Source organism: Drosophila takahashii, chromosome X (assembly GCF_030179915.1).
Source record: "Drosophila takahashii strain IR98-3 E-12201 chromosome X, DtakHiC1v2, whole genome shotgun sequence".
Taxonomy (NCBI): domain Eukaryota; kingdom Metazoa; phylum Arthropoda; class Insecta; order Diptera; family Drosophilidae; genus Drosophila; species Drosophila takahashii.
Genome location: NC_091683.1, coordinates 23,499,316 through 23,522,265, shown reverse-complemented (window position 1 = coordinate 23,522,265; position 22,950 = coordinate 23,499,316). Strand labels below are relative to the sequence as shown.

The following is a 22,950-nucleotide window of genomic DNA, read 5'->3' as shown; positions in this document are numbered from 1 at the left end:
ACGCACACTCGCAAAAAAAGAAAAAAAAAAGAAAGATAAAAAATAAACACATGCATATCATGAGTATGTTTTCCATATTTATTTCCATATTAATTTTCATCGTTTTTCGTTGGCATACTTTATAGGGCAAGATGAAAGCATCTCGATATCTCGATATATATATCCACATATATATATAGATAAATAATTGTATGTGTTATGTGTACCGTGTCTATATGTGTATTTAGTTTGATTTCTGATTTCCGATTTGTGTTTTTCCTTTTGCCAATCAACCAGCAATATTAACACTCATACTAACCCATTTACTAACCATTTATCCAAACCGAAAGTCATCGAAGTATGTTTTGTTATGATTTTCCCTCTACTCTACTTTTCTCATAGTTTGGCATGTGAGCATTTCGAGCAGAGTTTTGGTTGATTTCTCCATCACGTTCTCTCACTTTTTCTATATATGTCTCTCACCACAACAGTTCGACCCCGATCGTTATTTTGTCCAAATTTTTAATTTTTGATTTTCCATCTTCCATCAACGAAACTCCACCGATTTCCTCCCTCATCTCTCTCAATCTCTTGATCTCTTTACGCCTTTCGTTGTTTTCAGTTGGTTTTTGATCAAAGCTTTTTATGGTAAACAAATCTCATCAAATGTGAATCACTTTTGAGTTTCCGTATCGATTTATAATCTCTGTTGATGTTTTGTTAACCAAACGAAGGAATTAAGTATACAAAAAACAGAAACTCGTTAGGTTTCCCATCCAAATAAAATAAAATGAAAACCCAAAGGTCAGCAGCAGAACAAAGACAAAGAAAGAACCAATCAAAGCTAATAAAAATGCAAGTAAAACGAAAGAAAATATCTGTATATCCTTATATGTTATCACTCAAAAAAATAAAAACAAAGAAAAGCAAAAAAAAAAACATCCCTACAAAACCCCCAAACGTATCCCTAAATGTCCTAATTGTCTGCGTCTAAACCATTTGTTTATATGTTTTCCAAATACAACAAAACTCACCCAATCACACACAAACACACGCATACATCCATCCGCTCCAACACAAATCAACAAATTCTTCATTAAAAAAGAATAACAAAAAATATATGAAAGTTTACTAAAAAGCAAAACAAAAAATTAAGGAAGAACAGAAAATTCTTTACAAACAATTTATAATGCAAATTATTCCATCAGGTTTTTGAGTTTTTTTCTCGTTTTTCCGTATTTTAATTATATGTTCGGTTCTTGCGTTAACTGTATTGTATTATATGTATTTATTTTCAAGCTGCCAATGCAAAAAGTATTCTTCGGCTGGCCGAAGTCTTAAAATGCCCTTGCAGAAGTCCCTTAAAATTAAATGAAATGCGGGGAAAACTATAAAAACTTATGCAGTGGGCTATATTTTATTGGGTCTCTCTTAAATATGACAAGAGAATTTTTAATGATGGGCTAATAAAAAAAAAGTGCTAAAGAATGTGTCACCATCAATGGTCATTAAATGTGACAAAGTGTAAAATGTGTGGGTATCGATTACAAAAAAAAGTAACTATTAAGTTAATGAACGGGTTTCGCTGACAGTTATCCGATCATTTTGTGAACCCCGTAAATTAACTGATTTTCACTGCATTAATTAAGTGGAGGGATTAGTTTACCCATTTTCCTTACTACTGAAAACAAATACGAAATTAAAGTTGCAAAGTGTGGAAAGCCTTTAAGAATTGCTATTCTATTGGGACGATTGCTGTAAAACGTTGCCAGCACCGCAACTCAATTATAATGCATTTGCCTTGGCTCAAGAAAATCGGTAAAAGAGGAAAATATCAGTCTGCAAAATAAGAAGAATATCCGAGCGTACACAAAGAAAAATTTTTAATTAAACTTTTAAAATATTTATAACCTTTGGGATAAATAAATATTAGTTAAAGGTCTGTGTTGCTTAAAATATGCAGCAAAAGCAGGCAGTTAGTATACTTAATTTTACCTTATAGAAAGACGTCATATAATCTAATAATACTATAAAAGAGTGCCTTACTTTTTTTGGATGTTGAGTATATATCGAATATGGTTGCATTTAAAAATGTAAAATCAAAAACCGAAATTTGGTAATAAATCGTAGGTGCCAACTAGTCATTTTTATCATCCTTAATTACCCCCTAGATAGGCCACCTATTTGTTTTCGGTGTAGGGAAGCGGAAAAAACCAGATGATGATGATGCCATGGAAACTGGGTGACGTTGTTGTCGTCGTCGTCCTCGTCGACGGGTTGCTGTTTTCCTTGCTGCTCCTCCGATAAAGCGAAATCCAAGTAAATGCGATACGGGCGTGTCATGACTTCAGGGGGGCGTTTCTTTTGTGGGTGGGGCTGTTTGGGGTGCAAGGCAGCCGCCGCCGCCGTTGTCAACGTCTTCGTCTTTGGCATTTTGGGCCGTCTTTGTCTGCTCCGTTGTGCTCTCTCTTCCCTTCGGTGTCCTCTTTTCTTATTCTTTTTTTCTTTCCTTCTTTTTGGCTTTGTAGTGCTCAAGTGGCATCGTTGAAAGGCAGGGCAGTTAAGGTGGGTGGGTGCTATAAAGGGGTGGTGGGGGAGGCGAAAAAAAGGGGAAGGAACAAAGGTCCATTGTGAAAAGTTTTCGCTACTTGCAGCGGCAAATGCAAAAACTGTTAACAATAGAAATAATACAAGAAGAAGAAAACGGGGGGTGGGTGTCAGAAGGACGAACAGGAAGCAGGCATAACCAGAACGGAGACTTGGCCGGAGTCAAAAGTTGAGCAACAGCAACAACGTTGACTAAAAATTAAACAATAAACAATGGCGGAGCGAGTATAGATTACTTCCTGTTTTGGCTGCCATTTTGTGGGGCGGCAAAAAAGGGGTAAAAAGGAGCCAAGGGTGGGTTAAGAAGGGGCCGAAAAAGGGGGTTAAGTGCGCTGTCTCCTCCACCTTCCTCTTCTTCGTTTTTTGCAGCTGACTCGCTGACTGACGGCCTGTTTAGGTGGGGCTAGTTGCCCGCTTAAGTGGTTTTCCCACCAGCCCTTTTTCGCCACCCCCTTTTCAGACGCCGCCCCTGCACATTTGTGTATGCAAATCAAGTTGTCTACGTCGGGCTAAAGCTAAACTGATTAGTGTCAACTTGCTGGCAGTCATCAAGTGGCTACTGGAGAAAGTCGCTGGTTTATGGGGTTGGGGGTGGTGTAGGGTTGCCTAGAGTGGTGCACGGTGGTGCAGGGTTGTCGCTGACAGTTTCTCAGCGGCTTCCCAACCCCCCTTTTCAGCTCTAAGCTGCTTTTTTGCGGTTCCCGCTGGCTGTCAAGTGTCGTAAGCAGTTGATCCTTGATCTTGTGTGCTAGAAAAGGAAAATGCTAATGCTGCCGAGGATATGGGAATGTAGATACAAATAGATTATATGACGACAATACAGAAATCCTGCTACATCTCCTCCAACTGAGGCTTTACAACTTGTTTCGCAAACAGAGTGTTGACAGTTCCTAACTTAAATATTGTAAATACAATGAAAGATTAAACAAGTTTAGCTATTTGTTTGTATAATAAATCATGAAAATGTAACTTAATGATCTTCTTCTATTTTTCTGGTATTTCTAGTATTTATTGTTGACCACTAAAAAATCTCTTTATTTTTGAGGCATTGTTTAAGGAATCTTTCATCGCTGACCCCTGCCCATTCGCCATATATTCTCTGTCTACTGTCAGCTTTTTTTTTGTTTTCACATCAAGTTGCCAAGACTTATGGCAAGAGATATATCCTGAATGTGTGGCACATATATTTGTTTGCTTTCGCCTCTGCTCTCGCCATGCATTCGAATGCAGATATAGTGGATATATATAAATTAAAAAGGCGCCAGTCCGAATGTTTTCACAGGCAGTTTGCAGTTGTATTTGTAGTTGTAGTTGCAGTTGTCCTTGTTGCGTTTTTCTGGTCTTATCAACGAGGCCATTGCCTGGACTATAGCTTCACCGGAACTGTTATTGTTGGTGCTGTGCTGCTCCTCTTATCGCCATCCGCTTGCCTCAAAGGCGAAACGAATAAAAAAAGCGGAGAAAAATCCACTCTAGAAAAAAAACGGAGGAATTTACAGCGTACAAGTTGCACATAAACCAAAATTAATACCCATATAAGTTTCAAACGGTTCGAGCAAAGAGGTGTATGTGATAGTGGAAAGGACAGAGGAAAATAAAAAAGTAAAAAAATAAAAGGAGTGGAAGGATGGTTAGGCCCCCTTCTAGTCAACAAAAACAGGGGGAGGTAAAAAACCCAAGGAAAGCAGAATGAATACCAAGGGGTTAAGGAAAACGCGAACTTTGATTGCCCTTCAGGTTAAGATGAAGTAATTGTTGATAATCAAAAGAAATTCAATTCATATTATATTAAATTATATAAAAGCATTAAATAGTAAATAAAACAATATTTAGGATAAAATAATTGATAATAATCAAAAGAAGTTCTATTTATACTATATTAAATAATAAATCAAACGTAATTTTAAGATAATCGTTAAATCCTGTCAAACTGTTTTTATGAAACAGCTGCAATCGCTTTATCGAAAGTGTATATAAAGATAATAACAATTAACGCGAAAATATTAATATAAAATACCTTAAAGTACGGCAAAGCCAAAATATCAGACCACCCGTTTAATGGCAATGCTTTCCAGTTAATTTCGCTGAAATTCCCTGTCACCCAGCGCAGCTCCTTTGTAAATATTCCGAATTCATATGTTGCACATATATTCGCATAAGCCCTATATGTGTACATCGCTTGATCGCTGCCAACTTTATGCCAAAGTCCATATATCCAAGAGTTTCTGCCCTTTTTTTTTGGCATCCCATGGAAAGTGGGGCGGGGAAAACGGGGAGAAATTCGCGGAATTTTCGCTGCAGTCGCACAAAAAATGTGGAAAAAAGCAAATATGTCGACAACGACGACGACGAAGGGCCAAAAGGAAACATTGGGGTAGTAGTAGTTGGCCATAGTTATGGTCTGCGGTCGACGGCTTCTGCAATCCGCGGGATCCATAGTCGTATCCGTGTATCCATATCGCATATCCTATATGTGGCATATACCACATATCCCATACATCCTCACACACTGTGTGTGCACTCAATATAATTTAATATTTTTCGATAGCAACACAACGGCAGCTGAAAGTAATTACTTTTATGTGAGATTAGATATATTTATGTGTTTTTCTGGGGGCAAAGCTAGGCAGCCAGTCAGTTGCAGTTGCTCCGCTCGCTAATTCGACATCAGCACAAAATTTTTAATGGCCTGCGGCGGAGCAGTGGACCCCTGAAAATCCCCCTGAACTTTCCATTGAGTGGGTGGTGCGGTGTTTCACTCTTTCACTGGGTGAGCTTACATTTTTGTTATTCTTTTGACGGTCGTCGTGCGCCGCATTTAAGTGAAGTGCAAACTGCAGAGCTACAAAACTGGGCTTCGTGCTTCTGTATTCCGTACTGCACACACCCGCTGCCAAGTGGGCGGCGGTTGTTGTACGGACAGACCACTGTAATGGCTTCATATAACTATAAAATGTATAAGCCGTGTGCCATTGTGGCGGCGACATGAGAAATGAGTGGGTGGCGGTTGCATGCGGCCATTGCGGCAAAAGTTGATGAAAACTGTTTTGATTGCGGTATAAAATGAAGGCGATACCCGAACCCGAACAGCAGAGCCCCGCCCACTCTGGCCCCTGAATGATTATGAGCGGAAATGGAATGAATGGGGGAAAAATACGAAACCAAAGGAGTTACTGGCAATTCTTGGAAATATTTTATTAACCTCGATAACGCTAAATTATTTCTACAGGTAGAAAAAAACAAGAAACAAGAAGCCATTTAAAAAGTATTTTACCTACATCATTTAATATAATTATTTAATATTTAAATTACCAGTCGCTGAATAATAATCTAACATCCCATTTTGGCCAACTTTATAATAATAATAATAATATTTGTACTAATGTTTTATTTTCGTGAGATAAAATGAACAATTAATCATTCCTAATGGCTAAATGGAAGATAGGGAAAAGCAATTAAAAGTTAATGGTTTAGTCTAAACTTTTTGATAATTTAAACAAAAAATAAATATTTAAAGGCAAAAATATATTTGTTTAAACATAATTAAATTGTTAATTACTTAAAATGTATCTTTAAAAATTTGGAAAATATGAAATGTATTTATGGGATATTTTTCCGAGTGCCAAAAGCCCAAAGTAAGCATTTTCCTAACCCTTTTTAGTTTATCTGGCCAGCGTTTTTTCCAAATGGGAAAAATATCCATTCGATCCATTTCCATTGCATTGAACTTAAAGCCAGGTGGCAAAAGGTGGCAATTGTAATCTTCTTAGGGACAAAAGTGTCGTGCAATCTAGTGCTGTGCCCCCTTCAATCCCCCCTTGCATTTCTCCAACCCTGGATTTTCCGGGACCCCCTTTTTCCGGTGACCAGGGAATTTCCCAGTGAAATGCTGCCAAATGAAATTTGTTTTGTGTGCATCAAATTGAACAGCCAAAATGTGGAAAGCGTAGATATGCTTTCCTGGCGCATATGTGTGTGTGTGTGTGAGTGAGTTCTCCTGGCAGTATTAGCCGCCAGGTGGCGCCAGCTAATCTGTAATGAAAAACTGAACGAAATGGAAGGAAAAACCCCGAAACTAAATGGAAATGTTGGAGCCAATGAATGGCATTTTATGCAGGCGTGCTTTCCACATCTCCACCACCCCCGAAACACCCGAAACCCCCCTAATTTTGCCCGAGTTGCTTACTTAAAGCGACGACACATGGCATGGCATTTACATATCGTCTCTATCTTGGACTTATGCCAGTTTTCCCCTTAGTTTTTTCACCCCCCGCCCCCTTGGCTTTTCCTCGCTGTTTGTGTGCAGCTTTTATGCAAATTTACAAAGTGCAAATTACACGCTACTAAAGGTTTTCTTTGCTCTCCTATCGGACGGTGTGTCTGTGTGTTGGTAAATGGCAAACTTAAAAATGCTATTCAAACTTTTCTATACACGCCTCGGCCTTTGTGAGTGTGTGAGTATAAGTGTGTGTCCCTATTTTAGCCCCAACTCCCCATCCCACACCTTCTTTTTCCACACAATTTTCCGTAGAATCACCCTGAAGCTGCTATTTATTTATAATGTGTAAGGGTTTTTTTTTAGCCGTCATCTTCGCCCGAAGGACGATGGGAAAAAATTAAAAAGTAATCAGTTACAGGTTTAAACAGGGCAAAATATATCCTACATTAAATTAAATAAAACACGGAAGGTAAATTAATGGGTAAAAAAATATTTAATGCCAGAAAATAATTTTACTTCTGATACTTAAAACTAAAATTACCAAATCATAGTTGGGATTTCAATTCGAATTTTCTTCTATACAAATTAAATTAAAAATATATTTCAATTAATTTCCAGTAATTTAGAAACAATGAATCAAACATTGTTGTAGGCTTTTTTTTTCAATTTTTCTCTTTTTTTTTAAGGAAAAGCAATTGAAATGTGTTCATTGTCGGGGGTTTTTCCCTCTTTCGCTTGCTACTTTCTTTTCTTTTCGCATTTTCTCCTCTCCGTTTTCGCCCTTTTTAGCCCTTTATTTTTGAGCTGTAATGAAAAAGATGCAAGATGCAAACAGAGGCGAGCGAAAGAAATGGCGAAAGTGCAGGAAACATTTCATCAGGCAGGCCAAACACACAAACACTCCTTTGCCACGCCTCGCCTACCCTTACCCCTTAACCCCCTAGTGCCCCTCGTGGTGGAAATGGTCTCATCTCTGGCATCTCGCTACATAAAGCACATTTATCGTGGTTACAAAAGCGTAAAAGAAAAGTGTGGCCCAGGGTTTTCGCCTGAAAAATGTTTCAAAAACTGTTTCAGGCTAAATGAACATAAAGCGGAGTGGGCCACCCTAGCCACCCTAGCGAATCGCCTGCAGTCCTCGCTTTGTTTTTCTTGCCAGCTTCCTTTTGAAGCTGCTGAAGCTGCATCCTCGTGGGCGTCATGAAAATAAAGCCAAATTAAAATTATATCCCTTTTCTCTCGGTGTGTGCGAGTGTGTGTGTGTGTGTGTAGGGGTTGGGGTTGGGGTGTCCTTTTGTATGCACAAAAGTCAACTAAGTCGTGCTCAATTTTTATGATGGCAAGACGACGCTGCTGCTGCTGCCGTCGCCACTTTGTGTGCCGTGGTAAGCCAAGTAAGCAAAAGGTGGGTGGGTGGTGGTGCAAATGAATGGCAGCCAGCCGCTTTATGAATGGCCACAAAAATCCACCCACCCCATAGCCCCTAGCCACCGCCCCTGTGAAAATCTAGCCTGTCTGGCAGGAACTCCCTTTCCCCTACCAACAAAAATGGAGAAAAAAGTAGCAAAAAGAAAAGAAATTAAATGCACTTCCTTTATGCGCGGGCTTCTCATATTTTCCAGGGGTTTTCCACCCCCCCCCCCCTCACATTTTCCACCCCTCGCGCCCACACAATGCGCTAATAATGGAAGTGCACTTTTGACACAAAAGGTGCAGTGGCGACAATGCCGGCTCCTGGTTTTTGGTCCTTTTTGGTCCTGGCTCTCTAGGATGCCACGCCTCCCTTTGTTGCTCATTCGCTGCAAGGGCGATTAGTCGGTGGGTGGTGGATGGCGATGGGCGGAAAATTGGGAAAATGTGCAGAGAAAGCAGTGGAAAGTGGGTGCAAAGGGCGCGCATCTTTTGAGATTAGAACATTTTTGTGGCATTGCTTTCACTTCATCGGACGAGATTGCTTTTGCCTCTTTCTTGGCTTTATTATAAGCATATATATAGAGATAAAGATATATATATATCCCGATCTCTTTCAGTCTGGCGAGGCCAAATGCCTTTATTGCCTCATAATTTTGAGTGCCCTTCACAGATAATAATGATTGCGCTTAGCTGATTGAAAGGAATGAAAGGAAAGCGAGGTCGAGAACATGTCATCAATTTCGCTGATTCACTGTGAGACTTTAAAAATGTATGGCACTAAAATTGTTACAAAAGGGGAAATTGTACTACAATTTTCGTTTCGGGAATAAAAAATAATTAATTTAGTATTTTAAATAATTTACTCAGTAAAATTAAATGAATGTGTTGGAGTTTAAATTCTTGAATATTACTTTATAATTGAATATAAATATAAAGTGAATTTTTTCCCCAACATTAATTTATTTAATATTTATTAGGCTCTAACTATTGATATAAAATAAATATGTGTTTTTTATATTGTAATAAAGATCTAATCCATTATTAAATAAGTAATCACTGGTTTTAAGTGGTTGTCTGTCCTAAATATTTCTTAATTATAGCTATATAAATTCCAAATAAGGGAAACACAAAGAAATAACCACTCCAAACACTTGGAAACTCACTGAACCATTTCTCGCACCAACATTCTTTTCTTTTTGTGGCAAACGTTGCGTATACGTAATGTGGGTCCTTGAGGCGACTTTTCCTCTCCCCTTTCGCCTCGCCTCTACTAAGTGCAGCATTTCCATTTCGATGGCAACAAAATCAAAGTGAAAACTGTTCTCATAACCAAATCAAGCCGAATTGAATTCAATGGCAGCGAGACTCAGGCGAATCAGGCAAACAAAGTGAAATGTGCTGAAGACATTCAAGTGTCGGTGGCGTATGAGTGATTTACCTGGCCAGCCGACGACGAAAAAGGTTCCTTCTTCTTGGCTGCTTGGCTGCAGTGCAAATAAATCAAATAAATAATAAATGAAACGAAACGAATCAAATGCGAAATAAAAATCAATGGCACTCACCACTTCAATGAAAAAGGAATATATATTTATATATGTATGTGAACAACTAACACACACATTTGGTATAAAAAAAATACTTATAGCCATGCAATTTGCTTTTCGGTTTGATTTCAACTAAAATGTTGCTTCATTGCATCGAATTGGAAAGGCAGGAAAAATGAAATTGTGGGCAAAATGCCCGCCTTTTGAGAGGGGGGCACACACACACACTCGAAGAAAAAACATAGCTAGTTGGGCATGACTTTTGAACACGAAACCTCGTCCGACTTTGGTCAATTGCAATTAGAAGTCAGTGAAGAAGTGCGCTGCTCTCCAAGAATTCCAATGGGCCTTAGCCTTAGCCAGCGCCCACTCCCGGGCGACCTTTGGCCCCCCTTCAACCCGCCGCCCCTGCACTCTCCTAATAAAAATGCAACTGGGCACATAAAACTCTGACCCAAATACTGTACATTATGTGTTTATGTCTGTTAGGAGAAGAAAAAAAAGGCAGGGGAGGTTGTGCAAAAAGATGAGAGGGCGGAACAACAGTAAAAAGGGGGTGGTGGCAGGGGCGGGGCTTCAAGGGGGGTTGGGAAATTGCAACACTTGAAAACTTGAAAATGTTTTCGAGAACTTGCGCTGGCACAAAAGTTAAAAGAGGCCAACTGCAGTCCTCGGACTCTGGAAACGGAGTGCCAAAGGGGGGCTGAGAGCAGAGGCTGCACCTGACGACGGGGGACAGAACGCCCCCGGAAAACCCCAACCCCCGCTGGTGAAAACCTCCAACTCTGCAGTAATTAGTGCAAACAATTGCGCTCGTTTCCGATATCCTTGGTAACTTTACCAAAAAAAAAAAAAAGATTGTAGAAAAATCCCACCCCTCTTTTTGTCGAACGCCCCTGCCTTTTAAGCCCCACTGCGGCATTTTGTTTCAAGGAGCGTCTGGCGCTTCGAAGAACCTGCCCAGAAGAATTTCTATATATACATATATACGAAAAATACACCAAACAGGGGAGCCCTGCTGTTTGCCGTTTATTGGAAATATAAAGAATATTTTGTGTGCCCTTTTGTCATAATAAATTGGCAAACTTGAAATCGGATATCGGTGCAGCCCCGCCTGCCTGCCGCGGAGAAAGTGACAAAGAAAGCGGGTTGCCATAGTTTCTTCTCATTAAATGAAAATGGAAATGTAAATGGAAATGAAAATGATTTTGGGTCGCACAGCTGCGTCCCCCTCATCGATAGATGTGAGCGGGCTTTTTCAGGGGGGTTAAACGACACTGCCAGAGGACACTGCAAGGGCAACTGGCTCGGCCTGCATTTCGACCCGTGGAAAGTATCGCATTTCCATACCGAAAGACAATCGATTTTCGTTATCGGGTCAAATGCTCCGGTTTTTTCTGTTCTTTTCACTAGCTTTGTGCTTTTCAGTTGTTGGTTTCACTTTCATTGATTTTAAGTTGATCGTTTTGGCCTTGTTAGCCGTTAGCCGCATCTATCGAATATCGCTGAGAATCGCAGCAATTGCGATATATATCGAAATGAATTTTAAAATAGTTTTTTTCCAAAATAATAATTGTTGATTATTGCATGCATTTTGAATACGTTTACCGATCGTTTGGTGGTGCCGAAATCGGTGGGGAGAGTTATCGACAGGCGATTGTCATTACTTGTGGCTTAGCATTAATCGAAATTTGAACTGGTTTACAACAAATGCTAGTTACTACGCTGAATCCAATTTTTACCAATTTAAGGGGTATCATTTATCGGATTGACCAATCGATATTTTGTAAGAACTATCGATATATAAGTTTTTCACATGTTTCCGCAACAATGTTGATTAATTTTAATTCCTTTTCACGCTCAACTCTCCAGAGGAAAAACTAATGCCGAATGCCTTCGATAACACTCACCCACCAATCGATAAACCATCAATCGTTGCACCAACCCCCCTTCCCCACTTCCCAACGTTTGGTCGCAGCTTCAATTTAATACCGAAACCAACTTGAAATTCTGATGAACTCGCTGAGAAATGTTGGAGGATTCGATATATATTGGCATTCCAAAGTCGGGACTTGAATATCCCCCACGCCCCGCATTTCCCCCTTACATTCAAACCCCCCCAAGCTGCGTGCCAAATGCCATTTGCACTTGCACCCCGGGAAAAGAGTACGAACTGGGGAAATGCCGCCCCATTTTCCTACTCTTCCCCTGCTCTTTTTTCCGTAGCTCATTGTCGGACATTCATTCGATTCATTCCACACACTCGGAGATACACATCCACACTCACACCCAGTTCCAATAATTGAATTACCCAAAGCCAGGAAAACACTTTGAGATTGTCCCGCAAAGAATTCCCCAGAAACCCACACACAAATACACTGCAGTTGCAGATACAAAGATACAAACATACAAAAGATACAAAGATACAGATACAAAGTAGAAAACGCATTCCTGGCGACAAAACTCTCAGAAACTCATCCCATCTCATTCTCCGTCTCGCTCGCTCGCTCTTTCCGTCTCTCTCTCTCTCTCTGTCTCTGTCTCCTTATACATATACACTCCTAGTTAAATACAAATACAAATACCCATACATATGCATACGAAACATAGCTATATTATATATATATACATATATATCTATATAAATATTTCCTCAAATTATTGCATAACTTTTTTCGGTTTGTCCTTAGAGCCTGAGTGCTGAGAAAACAATCGAGTCGCTTTTCAGTTCTCCCATTCCATCAATACAGACAATTGCTCAATGTTTTCTTCACCTTTTCAAAACGTATGATTTCAACCACAAAACTAAATTAGAAAGCAAACAGAAAAGAAAAGAATCGACAAAGAAAAAAACAAACAAGAAACCAAAAAAAATAATTAAAGAAAAGCCAAAACTCGAACGCAAATATTGCCAAGTAACTAACAGATATATTTTTGTCTTTTGCAATAACCCCAATTACCAAAAAAAAACCCACAACCCACTTCAACATGGAATCTTTGGATTGGAAAACCTCATAGTCGCGTTTCGGTGATGCGAGGTCAGGTGATCACTCCCCAAGGACTGGGCATCGTCGGCATCCGAGTATCCGTGGATCGCGATTCCCGGTTTGGATTCACCCTAACTCGTCAAGGAGGATGGTGAGTACTATTCCATTTACCTATAGTTATTTCTAAGGTAAAACTAATATATTAAATTTGGGAAATTAATACTATTATCAGTATTTATTACAATGTCTAGTAAAATCCTAAAAATCCTAAAAAATAATTCTTATTTAACTTCGATATTTTTAAAGTATTGTGTTTATTATTTTTTTTAGATTTTAAATACTTTATTATTTTCTAAAATATTTTTATATAATATTACCTACTTCCTAAAATATTTTCTTCTATGCAAAAATATTTCAAACTAAAGTTTATTAAGCGAAAGATGTTATATGCTTTGAATTATTCCCCTCTTTCGATGCTTCACTGTACTCGTGTGTGCACGACGTGTTCGGTAAATGCAAATTACTTACGTATGGATGAGTTGCTCCATCGCGGGGTAACTTTTTTCGTTGATTAAATTCTGCTGATGGAATCCGCCGATGGCCAGAAGCAAAAAAAGAGAAGAAAAAAAATATATAGAAGGTGAAGATTCTCCAGCGAGGGCAAGTTATCAAATTTTTAATTAAATCTTTCGCTTTGATGTGCGGCCAACTTCTTCGGGGCCCTCTGTCCGTTTGTCCGTTTGTCCGTCCGCCTGTCCTGTCCTTAAGTTTACACAAGTGGTTAGCATAATTAGAGCAGACTGGCCACAATTGGCTAGAAGCCGCAGGAGTGGCTCAATGGTTCAGTGTCTCTCGGTGAGAAGGCGGGCCAAAAGAAGGGACATTAGTTTCAATTATTTGACATTTCATTCGGATTGCTTTTTAAGCACAAATGCTCGGAGAACTTTTGCTCTAATTGAGCCCATCAAAGATGCAAGGACAGAATATTTTCTCAACTGTAAAAGGATGGCAAAAATTCAGAGCGAAAAACAGAAGGAGAGAGAGAGAGAGGGAGACGCTTGGCAATCCAATATATCTAATATAAATATTTTTGCAGTTGTTTTTCCTTCTTCTGTAAAAAGGATTTCCGTTTGCTGCCATCAGCAACATTGTTTGCTGTCCTTGTTGTTTTGCCATTTTCTTTTCTCCACATGTGTGCGAGTGTGTGTGTGTTGGCCAATTTAAATAAACATTTCGCACCCGAGTCTCTGGCTGATTTTATTATGGCCAAGCGGAGGAATACAAACAAAATCTGTGCAGCAGACAGACAAAACTCCGACTGTCTGATGATTATTTGTGTTTACTTTCCACAGACACACACACAGACACTGTCGCCTTGTTTATTTCAATCTCCCACACACTCACACATTAGCCTAGACAAATATCCAGGTGTACTAAAAGTATAGCATATCTTTGTGGGCCAGAAAAGGAGATTTTTGTGCGATTTGTGTGACTGTGCGACTGTGGCCATAATTTCTCATTAGGCCAATGGCCAAGTAAGCGATATGTTGCATGTTGCTGCCGTTGCAACAACTTGCTGCTAGCTGGAAAAAAAGGTCCCGGCACAAATTCCTCAGTCCTTATTTATGTATTTTTATTATGACAATTTTTGCTGTTATTTATTTTTTGATCCTTTTTTTCCCCGCTTTTGAGGGACTTTAAAGTTGTCCTTGTTATTTTTTATGCCCCTGCTGGCCTCCTTATTCCTGCAGCTAATGCTCCTGCCACTCTGATTGTGTGTGCTAGCCCGCAATAATTCCTGTTTATGTTCGCATTATTTTTGGCTTCTTATGTACACTGCTGGCCAGCAATTTAGTGACGCTTTTGCGCTCACTTTTAACTGGCTTTCCCGCCGGCCGTTATTGATCCGCTTGGTGCTTAATTCGGGTTTTAAGGCCACAGGGAGAGAAGTTTGTATGTAATTTACATTCATTCTACGGGTTTTTAATGATGGAATTATGTTTGTATTTATTTAATATTTTATTATTTAATTTTAATGTTTTTATTAATTTAAAATATCATATCTTGAGATTAAAACAACGGATTAAATGCATTTATTATAAGAACCAAAAATGAAGTGATTTTATAAATATATTTTACAACTCAAAATATGATATTTTAATGACAATAGCATATTTTAATTCCTGCTATATCCCTTTTTTCGGTGTACTTAAATAGGAGTTATTTTCTTGTACTCATTTTGGTTTATGTTGTGCCCTTTGCAGCTGAAGTTACTGTTGTTGTTGCCGTTCCATGTTTTGCGGCCCTATAAGCAACAGTGTGTTGTTAGCGGGTTACCATCCCATACCAACCCTGTACCCTCTCATTTTCCACCCCCACCCACCATTTTCCACATATGTGTATCCTTCTACTTTTGGCCTCAGATTCTTGTTGCCGGTTCTTCTCGGTTGTGTTGCAGGATTTTATGGTTTTGTATTTATAATGTTTATTTCAATTCTATGCTTTTATTAGCTACCCCACACACTCGCATTTTCCGCATTTTCCCCTGGACCGGCTTTTCTTGTTGCTCTTTTCGCTGGCGCGCCATTTGTTGTCCTGCTTAATTTTTTTTATTTTCCCCGCTTTTTTTTGTGTATTTTCTTTTTACTTTTTTCTGTGGTTGTTGCTTTCGCCGGCTGACATGCATTGTTGCTTGTTGTTGTTGTCATAGTAATAAAGGTAATAAAAGTCATTATATTGTGCTGCAGGGGATTATTGTTGGCATTTTTTATTGCATAAGTATTATTAGAGATGCGAACCTCCTATTCCCGTTTTCCTCTCCTCGCACATACATATGTCTGTATGTGTGGAGGATATATGTTTTCGGGTAGTTGCCTCCGCTAAATGCCCTACGCCCACCGAACCATTCCCAGGACCATCCCGAAAACCACCCACCGAACTGAACTCGCCACTCCTCGCATTTCTCTGGCTTTTCGCTCTGGTCATGCTCATAAAATCCAATTCAATTACAAATGAATGAATGCAATGCCACGGCAGACTATAGCTTTGTACAGCTGGGGGCAAAATAATAGGAGAGCATTAAAACAAAAATTAAAATTAAAAATGCTAAATAAAAATTGGTAATAGTAATTAACTTAAAAACGGATAATTTATAAATATTCTTAATGTTCGTACTTGACACTAAACTAAATTGTCATTTTAAATTTTGTATCTTATTTTGTTGCTCAGTATTTAATTAAATCACTTTTTTAAACTGATTTGCTACAAGTTTAATATTTTTATACCCTTGCAGAGGGTATTATGATTTCAGTCAGAAGTTTGCAACGCAGTGAAGGAGACGTTTCCGACCCCATAAAGTATATATATTCTTGATCAGCATCACTAGACGAGTCGATCTAGCCATGTCCGTCTGTCCGTCTGTCCGTCTGTCCGTCTGACCGTCTGTCCGTCTGTCTGTTTCTAAGCAAACTAGTCTCTCAGTTTTTGAGCTATCTGGATGAAACTTTCCCAAAAGTCTTCTTTCAATTGCAGGTAGTATATATGTCGGAACCGACCGGATCGGACAACTATATCTTATAGCTCCCATAGGAAGGATCGGAAAAGAAAACGTTAAAAAAATTCTAGCTTCGGTGTTTTTTGAAATATTACCTTCTACTTTTGGGGATGTTATTTTTTAAATATTTCTGAGTTTCGAATTAATTATTTAAAAAATCGGACTACTATATCATATAGCTGCCATAGGAACGATCGGGAAATTAATGGAAAAGTAATAGGAAATAAATTCTAGCTTCTTTCGTTTTTATTGTATTATCTTCTACTCTAGGATATGACTCTTTTTAAATATTTCCGAATTTCAATTTTAATTTGATCAAAATCGGACGACTACATCATATAGCTGCCATAGGAACGATCGGAAAATTAATGAGATTAATGAAATTAATTGAACATTTTTGCGATTTGTTAATTAATAGGAATGATCTGCAAGGGTATTTAAGATTCGGCTGGCCGAAGCTAGCTTCCTTTCTTGTTAATTTTGATACTATTATTTTGACCTCGACTGTGTGTGGAACTACTTTATGCATGCCATTAAAGCAGCCACAGCACAACAACGGCAAAACAGTAAAACAGTAAAATTAAATTAGCAAAAATTGTAACAAATTTCACAAATTCCCTTATATGTATTTTTAGTTTTTCCCTTATTTTTTACCACTTTATTTTTAATGAAATGCATGTCCTTGTTTATGGACATGTTTATGGGCAGCTTTGGTCGCTTTGTTTACGAGGCAATTCAATTGAATGTTTTGTCATTTGATTCGGGGAAAATGGCCAGGGCATTTTCCAGCTGCAGAAACATACCATCTCTAACTCACTTTATCCACTATCTGCTATCCTTGTCGCACGCACAAAATACAATTAAAAATCGCATTAATTAAATATTTCAAAAGCAAAAGTTTTCGCCATTTCTTGAGTTTCCAACGCGACTCGGCTTTGTGCCTCCACCTTGAGCTTTTCTCGCTCCTGCTCCTGCATTTTCATTTTCCTTTCCATTTTCCCCACTCCACTCTGTTGTTGTTTTGGCCCTTTGTTTTCCAACATCTTCGTCTTCTTGGCAGAAGTTTGTGCAACTTTTCCGTAGCTGCAATGCGAATTTTCTCTTGTAATAATGGCGGCGGCTCGCAATCGCCATCATTATATTTAATGCGGCTAACGCATGACAAGGGGGCTGGGAATCTTAACTTATGCTCCATAGCTCCCATACCTCCTGCACCATCCACCCACCAAGTCGGCATCTAAAGTTTTTCAATTTCCCACAAACAATTGAGGTATTATCTGGGGATCCACCTTGGTGGCATTAGGTTGCAGGGGTGGTTGGGGGAAATCAGGGGGATGAACGAGGGGCGATCCCTTCAAGTTCATTAAAATATTAATTTGCATGTTTGCCCAGCAACTTTTGCACTAATTTCGTATTCCATTTCATATTTCTCACGCCCTCTACTCTTACATTTTCATTTTCAGGTTCGATGTGCTGGTGAATGGCGGCGGGGCGGTGACCTTGCAGTTCCAGCGCTCCCCCTTCCGACCTCTGACCCGCACCGTCTTTGTGCCCTGGAACCGGATCGTGGTGCTTCCGCCGGTGCAAATGCAGCTGAGCGACGACGACGAGACGACCAGCAGGAATATCAAGTGAGTTTCGCTTAGTCTTACACACCTAAACTGCCTTGCAGCTAGTTGGCAATTTTAATATAATCTTAAATCAGATTTAACACACTTGAAATGTTCTTGGAAAATGACTTGAGCATTTTATTATAGTGATACTTTTCCATTTCACACGTACTAAATATATCGTTGCAGACTTTTAGAGACTTGAGGTAGTAATTTTACAACTTTAGAAGTATCTGTGGTCGTGCCATCATTTTTATATCACATATTATAGTTTAAAAAATTGAAAACTATTTAAATTATAATTTACAAATTGCTAAAGCTTTTTCATAGGAAGATTCAACTTATTTTATTTTATAAGGTGTCTAAAAGCATGCAACAATATTTTTTATACCAAATGTGCGATGGGTTACTTGTGTAAAATATTCACTGAAACTATTGTAAATATTTCATGATGTTTATTATAAATTTACATAATTCATACATTTTTCTTACTAATATATTTTTCCCCCTTTTCCTCTTCTTCAGGGTGGCTCCACTGAATCCCGCCCTGACCTTCCTCAACTCGATCCACTACCACACGGCCGACGAGGCCAACGATGCCAGCAAGGTGTGCATGGACCACGATCACGAGAAGCTGAGGCCCCAGCTGATCAGCACCTGGATGCCGAACGGAGTGGGCGCCATGCCCGGCAAAAGGGTCATCTTTGCCGAGACTCAGGTGGGTGGGGGCTCCTCCTCATTTGCCGTGTGCCATTTGCTACACCATTTGCCCCCGTCCCTAATGCCATTCCTAATTAGCAGTCCTGGCAGCAGCTGCTGGACGCAGCGCAGTTTTAATTAATTTAAAGTTTGCCTTAATGACATTATAACTTTGCATCTGCCCGCGAAGAGGGGAGGGTGGAGGAGTGGGGTGAAAGGGCCAGCGAGGTAGACATTAATTCAGCCAGGGAGCGGGAAAACCCAGCTCGAAGGTCTGGCCGCAATGCGTTTAATTGCAGCACTCGAACCTGTCCAGCTGCGGTCACCAGCAGACACTCGCTGTCTTTTTCCCCATTACTCGTGCCTTTTCGCTACCACCTTCGCTTTCCCCGGGGGCCAGAGTTACCGCTAAGAGGTATTTTTCCCAGGTCCAGTTAAAGTTTTACCGGGTTAACTGGCACCTAGGGGCGATGATAAAGTTGCTAGGACTCAAAAAAAAAATAGGGGAAAAACATAAAAGTTGATAAACAAGTGTAAAGCTTAAGATTATTCGATAGATTAGCAAATCATTAACTTCTAATGCTTTAAAAATACTCTTTAGGTTAACTTAACCTCAGGTTAGTTACGCTAAACAGCTAATCGTATCAAAATTACTTGAGAAAGGTAGTTAAGCCATTTGTAACATAAGGCTTTGAGTCAACTTGAATTCAATATCCTAGAGCAACTTGGTTCATATCCCTTAACCTTAACTTTACCTGCAGATAACCTTAATTGGGGGTAATATATAGTTTCCAAGCAAGCTAACCCCGTGTTTTTGATAAAAGTTGATAAGCGAGTGTAAAGCTTAAGATTAGTCTATAGATTAGCAAATCGTTAACTTTTAATTTCCAAAACAAATGCTTTAAAAATACCCTTTAGGTTAACTTAACCTCAGGTTAGTTACAGCCAAACAGCTAATCATATGAAAATTACTTGAGAAAGGTAGTTAAAACATTTATTGCACTAAGGTTTGAGTCAATTTGAATACAATATCCTAGAAAAACTTGGGTTATATCCTTTAACCAGTACTTTGGGTTAACATAACCTGCAGATAGCCTAATTTCGAAGCTTGCTAATCCAGTGTTTTTGATATTCCCCCGCAGATCGTCCAAGAATCCATCCAGATCCCCGGCTCGGACCTCCACCTGACCTACCAGTCCTCGCAGGCCAGTGGCTACCTGAGCATCGTGCGCATGCGCCTGACCGCCGAAACGATTCCGCCCACCCTGACGCACGTGCACGTGGGCGTGGAGATCGAGGGAGCGCTGCACGTGAAGACGTACGAGGCGGACCCCAGTCTGGTGCACACGTTTGCGTGGAACAAGCGGAACGTCTACCGCCAGAAGGTGTACGGCGTGACCGTGGCCCGGATTTCGGTGGGCTACCAGCACAGCACGTGCCAGTCGCCCGTTTGGATCGCCCAGACGGCCAAGCTGCAGGGCTACGACGTGGACATCTCGGACATCGGGGGCTGGGGCCTGGACATCCATCACCACTACAACTTCCACGAGGGCATCCTGCAGAAGGGCGACGGCAGCACGCTGCACATGAAGGAGTATCCGCGCACCGTCAAGGTGGTGATGGGCACCGGCCTGCAGCGACCTCTCACCTGTCCGGACTACTGCAACGGGGTGGCCAAGGACGCCAAGCTGCTGACGCCCATCGCTTTGGCCACCGGACCCGACGGCAGCCTCTACGTGGGCGACTTCAATCTGGTGCGCCGCATCACGCCCGACGGCAAGGTGTTCACCATTCTGCAGCTGAGCGCCACCCAGGTGTCGTATCAGTACTACCTGGCCGTCTCGCCGGCCGACGGGCATCTGTACATCTCGGACCCGGAGCGCCACCAGATACTGCGGCTGCTGCGGCTGGAGAAGGTCAAGGATCCGAGCATCAACAGTGATCCCGTGGTGGGCAGCGGCCAGCGCTGCATTCCCGGCGACGAGGGCAACTGCGGCGACGGCGGACCGGCCCTGCTGGCCCGCCTCTCGCATCCCAAGGGCCTGGCCATCGCGGCCGATAGGACCATGTACATCGCGGACGGCACCAACATCCGAGCCGTCGACCCCAAGGGCATCATTCACACGCTGATCGGCCATCATGGCCATCACAATCACTGGAGTCCGGCTCCGTGCAGCGGCACCCTGATGGCCAATCAGGCGCAGCTGCAGTGGCCCACTGGCCTGGCGCTGAGTCCGCTGGACGGTTCGCTGCACTTCATCGACGATCGTCTGGTGCTGCGGCTCACCTCGGACATGAAGATCCGCGTGGTGGCCGGCACACCGCTGCACTGCAGCAACGGCGGGCAGGATGGCCGGGTCAACAAGACGGGAGCGGACAACGTGCTGGGCACCGTTCTGGCCATGGCCTTCTCGCCGTTCGGCAATCTCTACATTGCGGACAGCGATTCGAGGAGGGTCAACTCCATACGCGTGGTGGACACGGCCGGAAATATGCGATACTTTGCCGGCAAACAGGAGGGCACGGGGTGAGTAGCTTGTCCGTTTGTCCGTTAATGAGAACAAGCCCTTGGATCTCCGGATCTGTTTGAGTTCGGAATATCAAAATTGGTATATAGAGTTTATAGGGGATCATAAAAATAAAGTTGCATTTAAATTAGTTATTTTAGGGGAAAATTTAAAAATATGGAATATCCCGTATAAGTCATTAATTTATGTTAGTGGTTCCCTGTGTATTTAACCGCCAGAAGAATCATCAATTACTTCCCATTAGTGTTTATCCCGATTCTAAAATATGAGTGTTGCGCCAAAGTTTAATAACCAATATATCGCAGAGTTTGAGGGGGCCTATTCGGAATGGTATGGCATAAATCAAAGGGCTCCCTTTTCGCTGACATTGTGGCTGTGCCATATTTGGTCTTCACCGAGCACCGAGTTATCAAAGTGCACAGAAAATAAATAATTCCCAGTAGTTGGCATAGCGTAGCCCCCTTTATACGTACGTATATGTAGTTGGAATACTCGACTATTGCATTCTTAGTTGTTTTATGCCCTCAAATATTGACTGGCTACTGGGTCAACATAACAGGGAATTTGGTCAGCAGGCCGCTGGCCAAAAACCGAATGGAACGAAAATGGATGGGTGGGGAAAATTGTTGGGAAAACTACGAGGGGGGGTTGGAAAATGGGGGGCAGATTGACTCCACTCGGACTTGTTTATGCGCATACTTGACCCAATTAAGTGAGCTCCGGGCTATTTGCATATTGCCGAACGATATCAGCCAATTTTTCAAAATGTCTACCAAACGACACACGGGACGAAACGCACAGGACGAGAAAGAGAGGGCAGGAGAGTGGGGGAAAGAGAGAGGGAGAGGGGGAAAGGATACTACTCCACTGTAGAGTGGGGCATAAATAATAAAAATTCAGCAAGAGCAGCACAAAATTGCCAATGCACCAAAACGGCCATAAATGTCAGGCCAACTAGGCAATACCCCCCAGAGTATAGCCATCTCTCTCTCCCTCTTTTCCCACATATATATCCTTCTCTTTTTCCATCCCAGAGCCATGTTAACTTTATTTGACTTTATTAACCCATTTTGAAGGCATCGAAAACGGTGACCAGAAATTAATTGGAATTCTCACATTGGGGAATTTCATTGTCTGATTTTTCATTGCCCCAGTACACGCACACACACTTCTGTACAACCATACATGTGTATAAATATGTGCTTGTGTGTTCCAGAGGCACTAAAGCCATTTGCATTTTGTGCATTGATTAAAGCGGGGTTGGAAAACGGAAACGGAAGCAGCAGTCAATGAACTTAAATTCCTGACGCAAATGGAATAATTTTTGCCATGTTGCCAAGCCGTTCAGTGTTCAGTGTTGCACAGTGCGGTGTAAGGCATGCCAGTGTTGGTCAGCTAAATAGGAGTACGAACTTCAATTGGAAGGAAATCAAATTTTTAATTAAAACTGTAGATGCTTAAAACTAAAAATATAGTACTATAAGCAGTATGGTAAAGATTCTCATTATTCAGTGTTGGAAAATGTAAATTGCACTAAAACTTTCCGATTTTATATTCCGAAATAAAAGCAAAAATTCATTTGAACTCCAATGTTCGAGGAGTAATGCAATGGGTATAAAAACCCACCGAATATTCGGGGTCGCCTTTGGACTGGGGGTCATGTGAATGGCGTCAGGTGGCTGGGGGTTGTCAGGGGGGCGGACGATTGAAGTGGGCGTGGCCGGCAGACGTGGCAAAGTAATTAGCGGCCGTCGCGCCACAGACAGAAACTATAAATCAACTTTTCACTCTTTCCTTTTTTATTTTTTCTT

The 22,950-nt window shown here is 40.9% G+C and overlaps 1 protein-coding gene across 8 annotated transcripts in view; it reads left to right on the top strand.

Moving 5' to 3' along the window:
• Positions 1 to 22,950, top strand: part of Ten-a (tenascin accessory) — a 149,661-nt gene that overhangs the window by 111,614 nt on the left and 15,097 nt on the right. For all 8 annotated transcript variants that reach the window (XM_070219337.1, XM_070219336.1, XM_017144028.3 and 5 more), the window contains 4 exons: positions 12,781 to 12,900; positions 17,766 to 17,933; positions 18,438 to 18,630; positions 19,754 to 21,138. In XM_070219337.1, the coding sequence (XP_070075438.1) occupies positions 12,781 to 12,900; positions 17,766 to 17,933; positions 18,438 to 18,630; positions 19,754 to 21,138 (1,866 nt within the window). The remainder of the gene's footprint in view (positions 1 to 12,780; positions 12,901 to 17,765; positions 17,934 to 18,437; positions 18,631 to 19,753; positions 21,139 to 22,950) is intronic.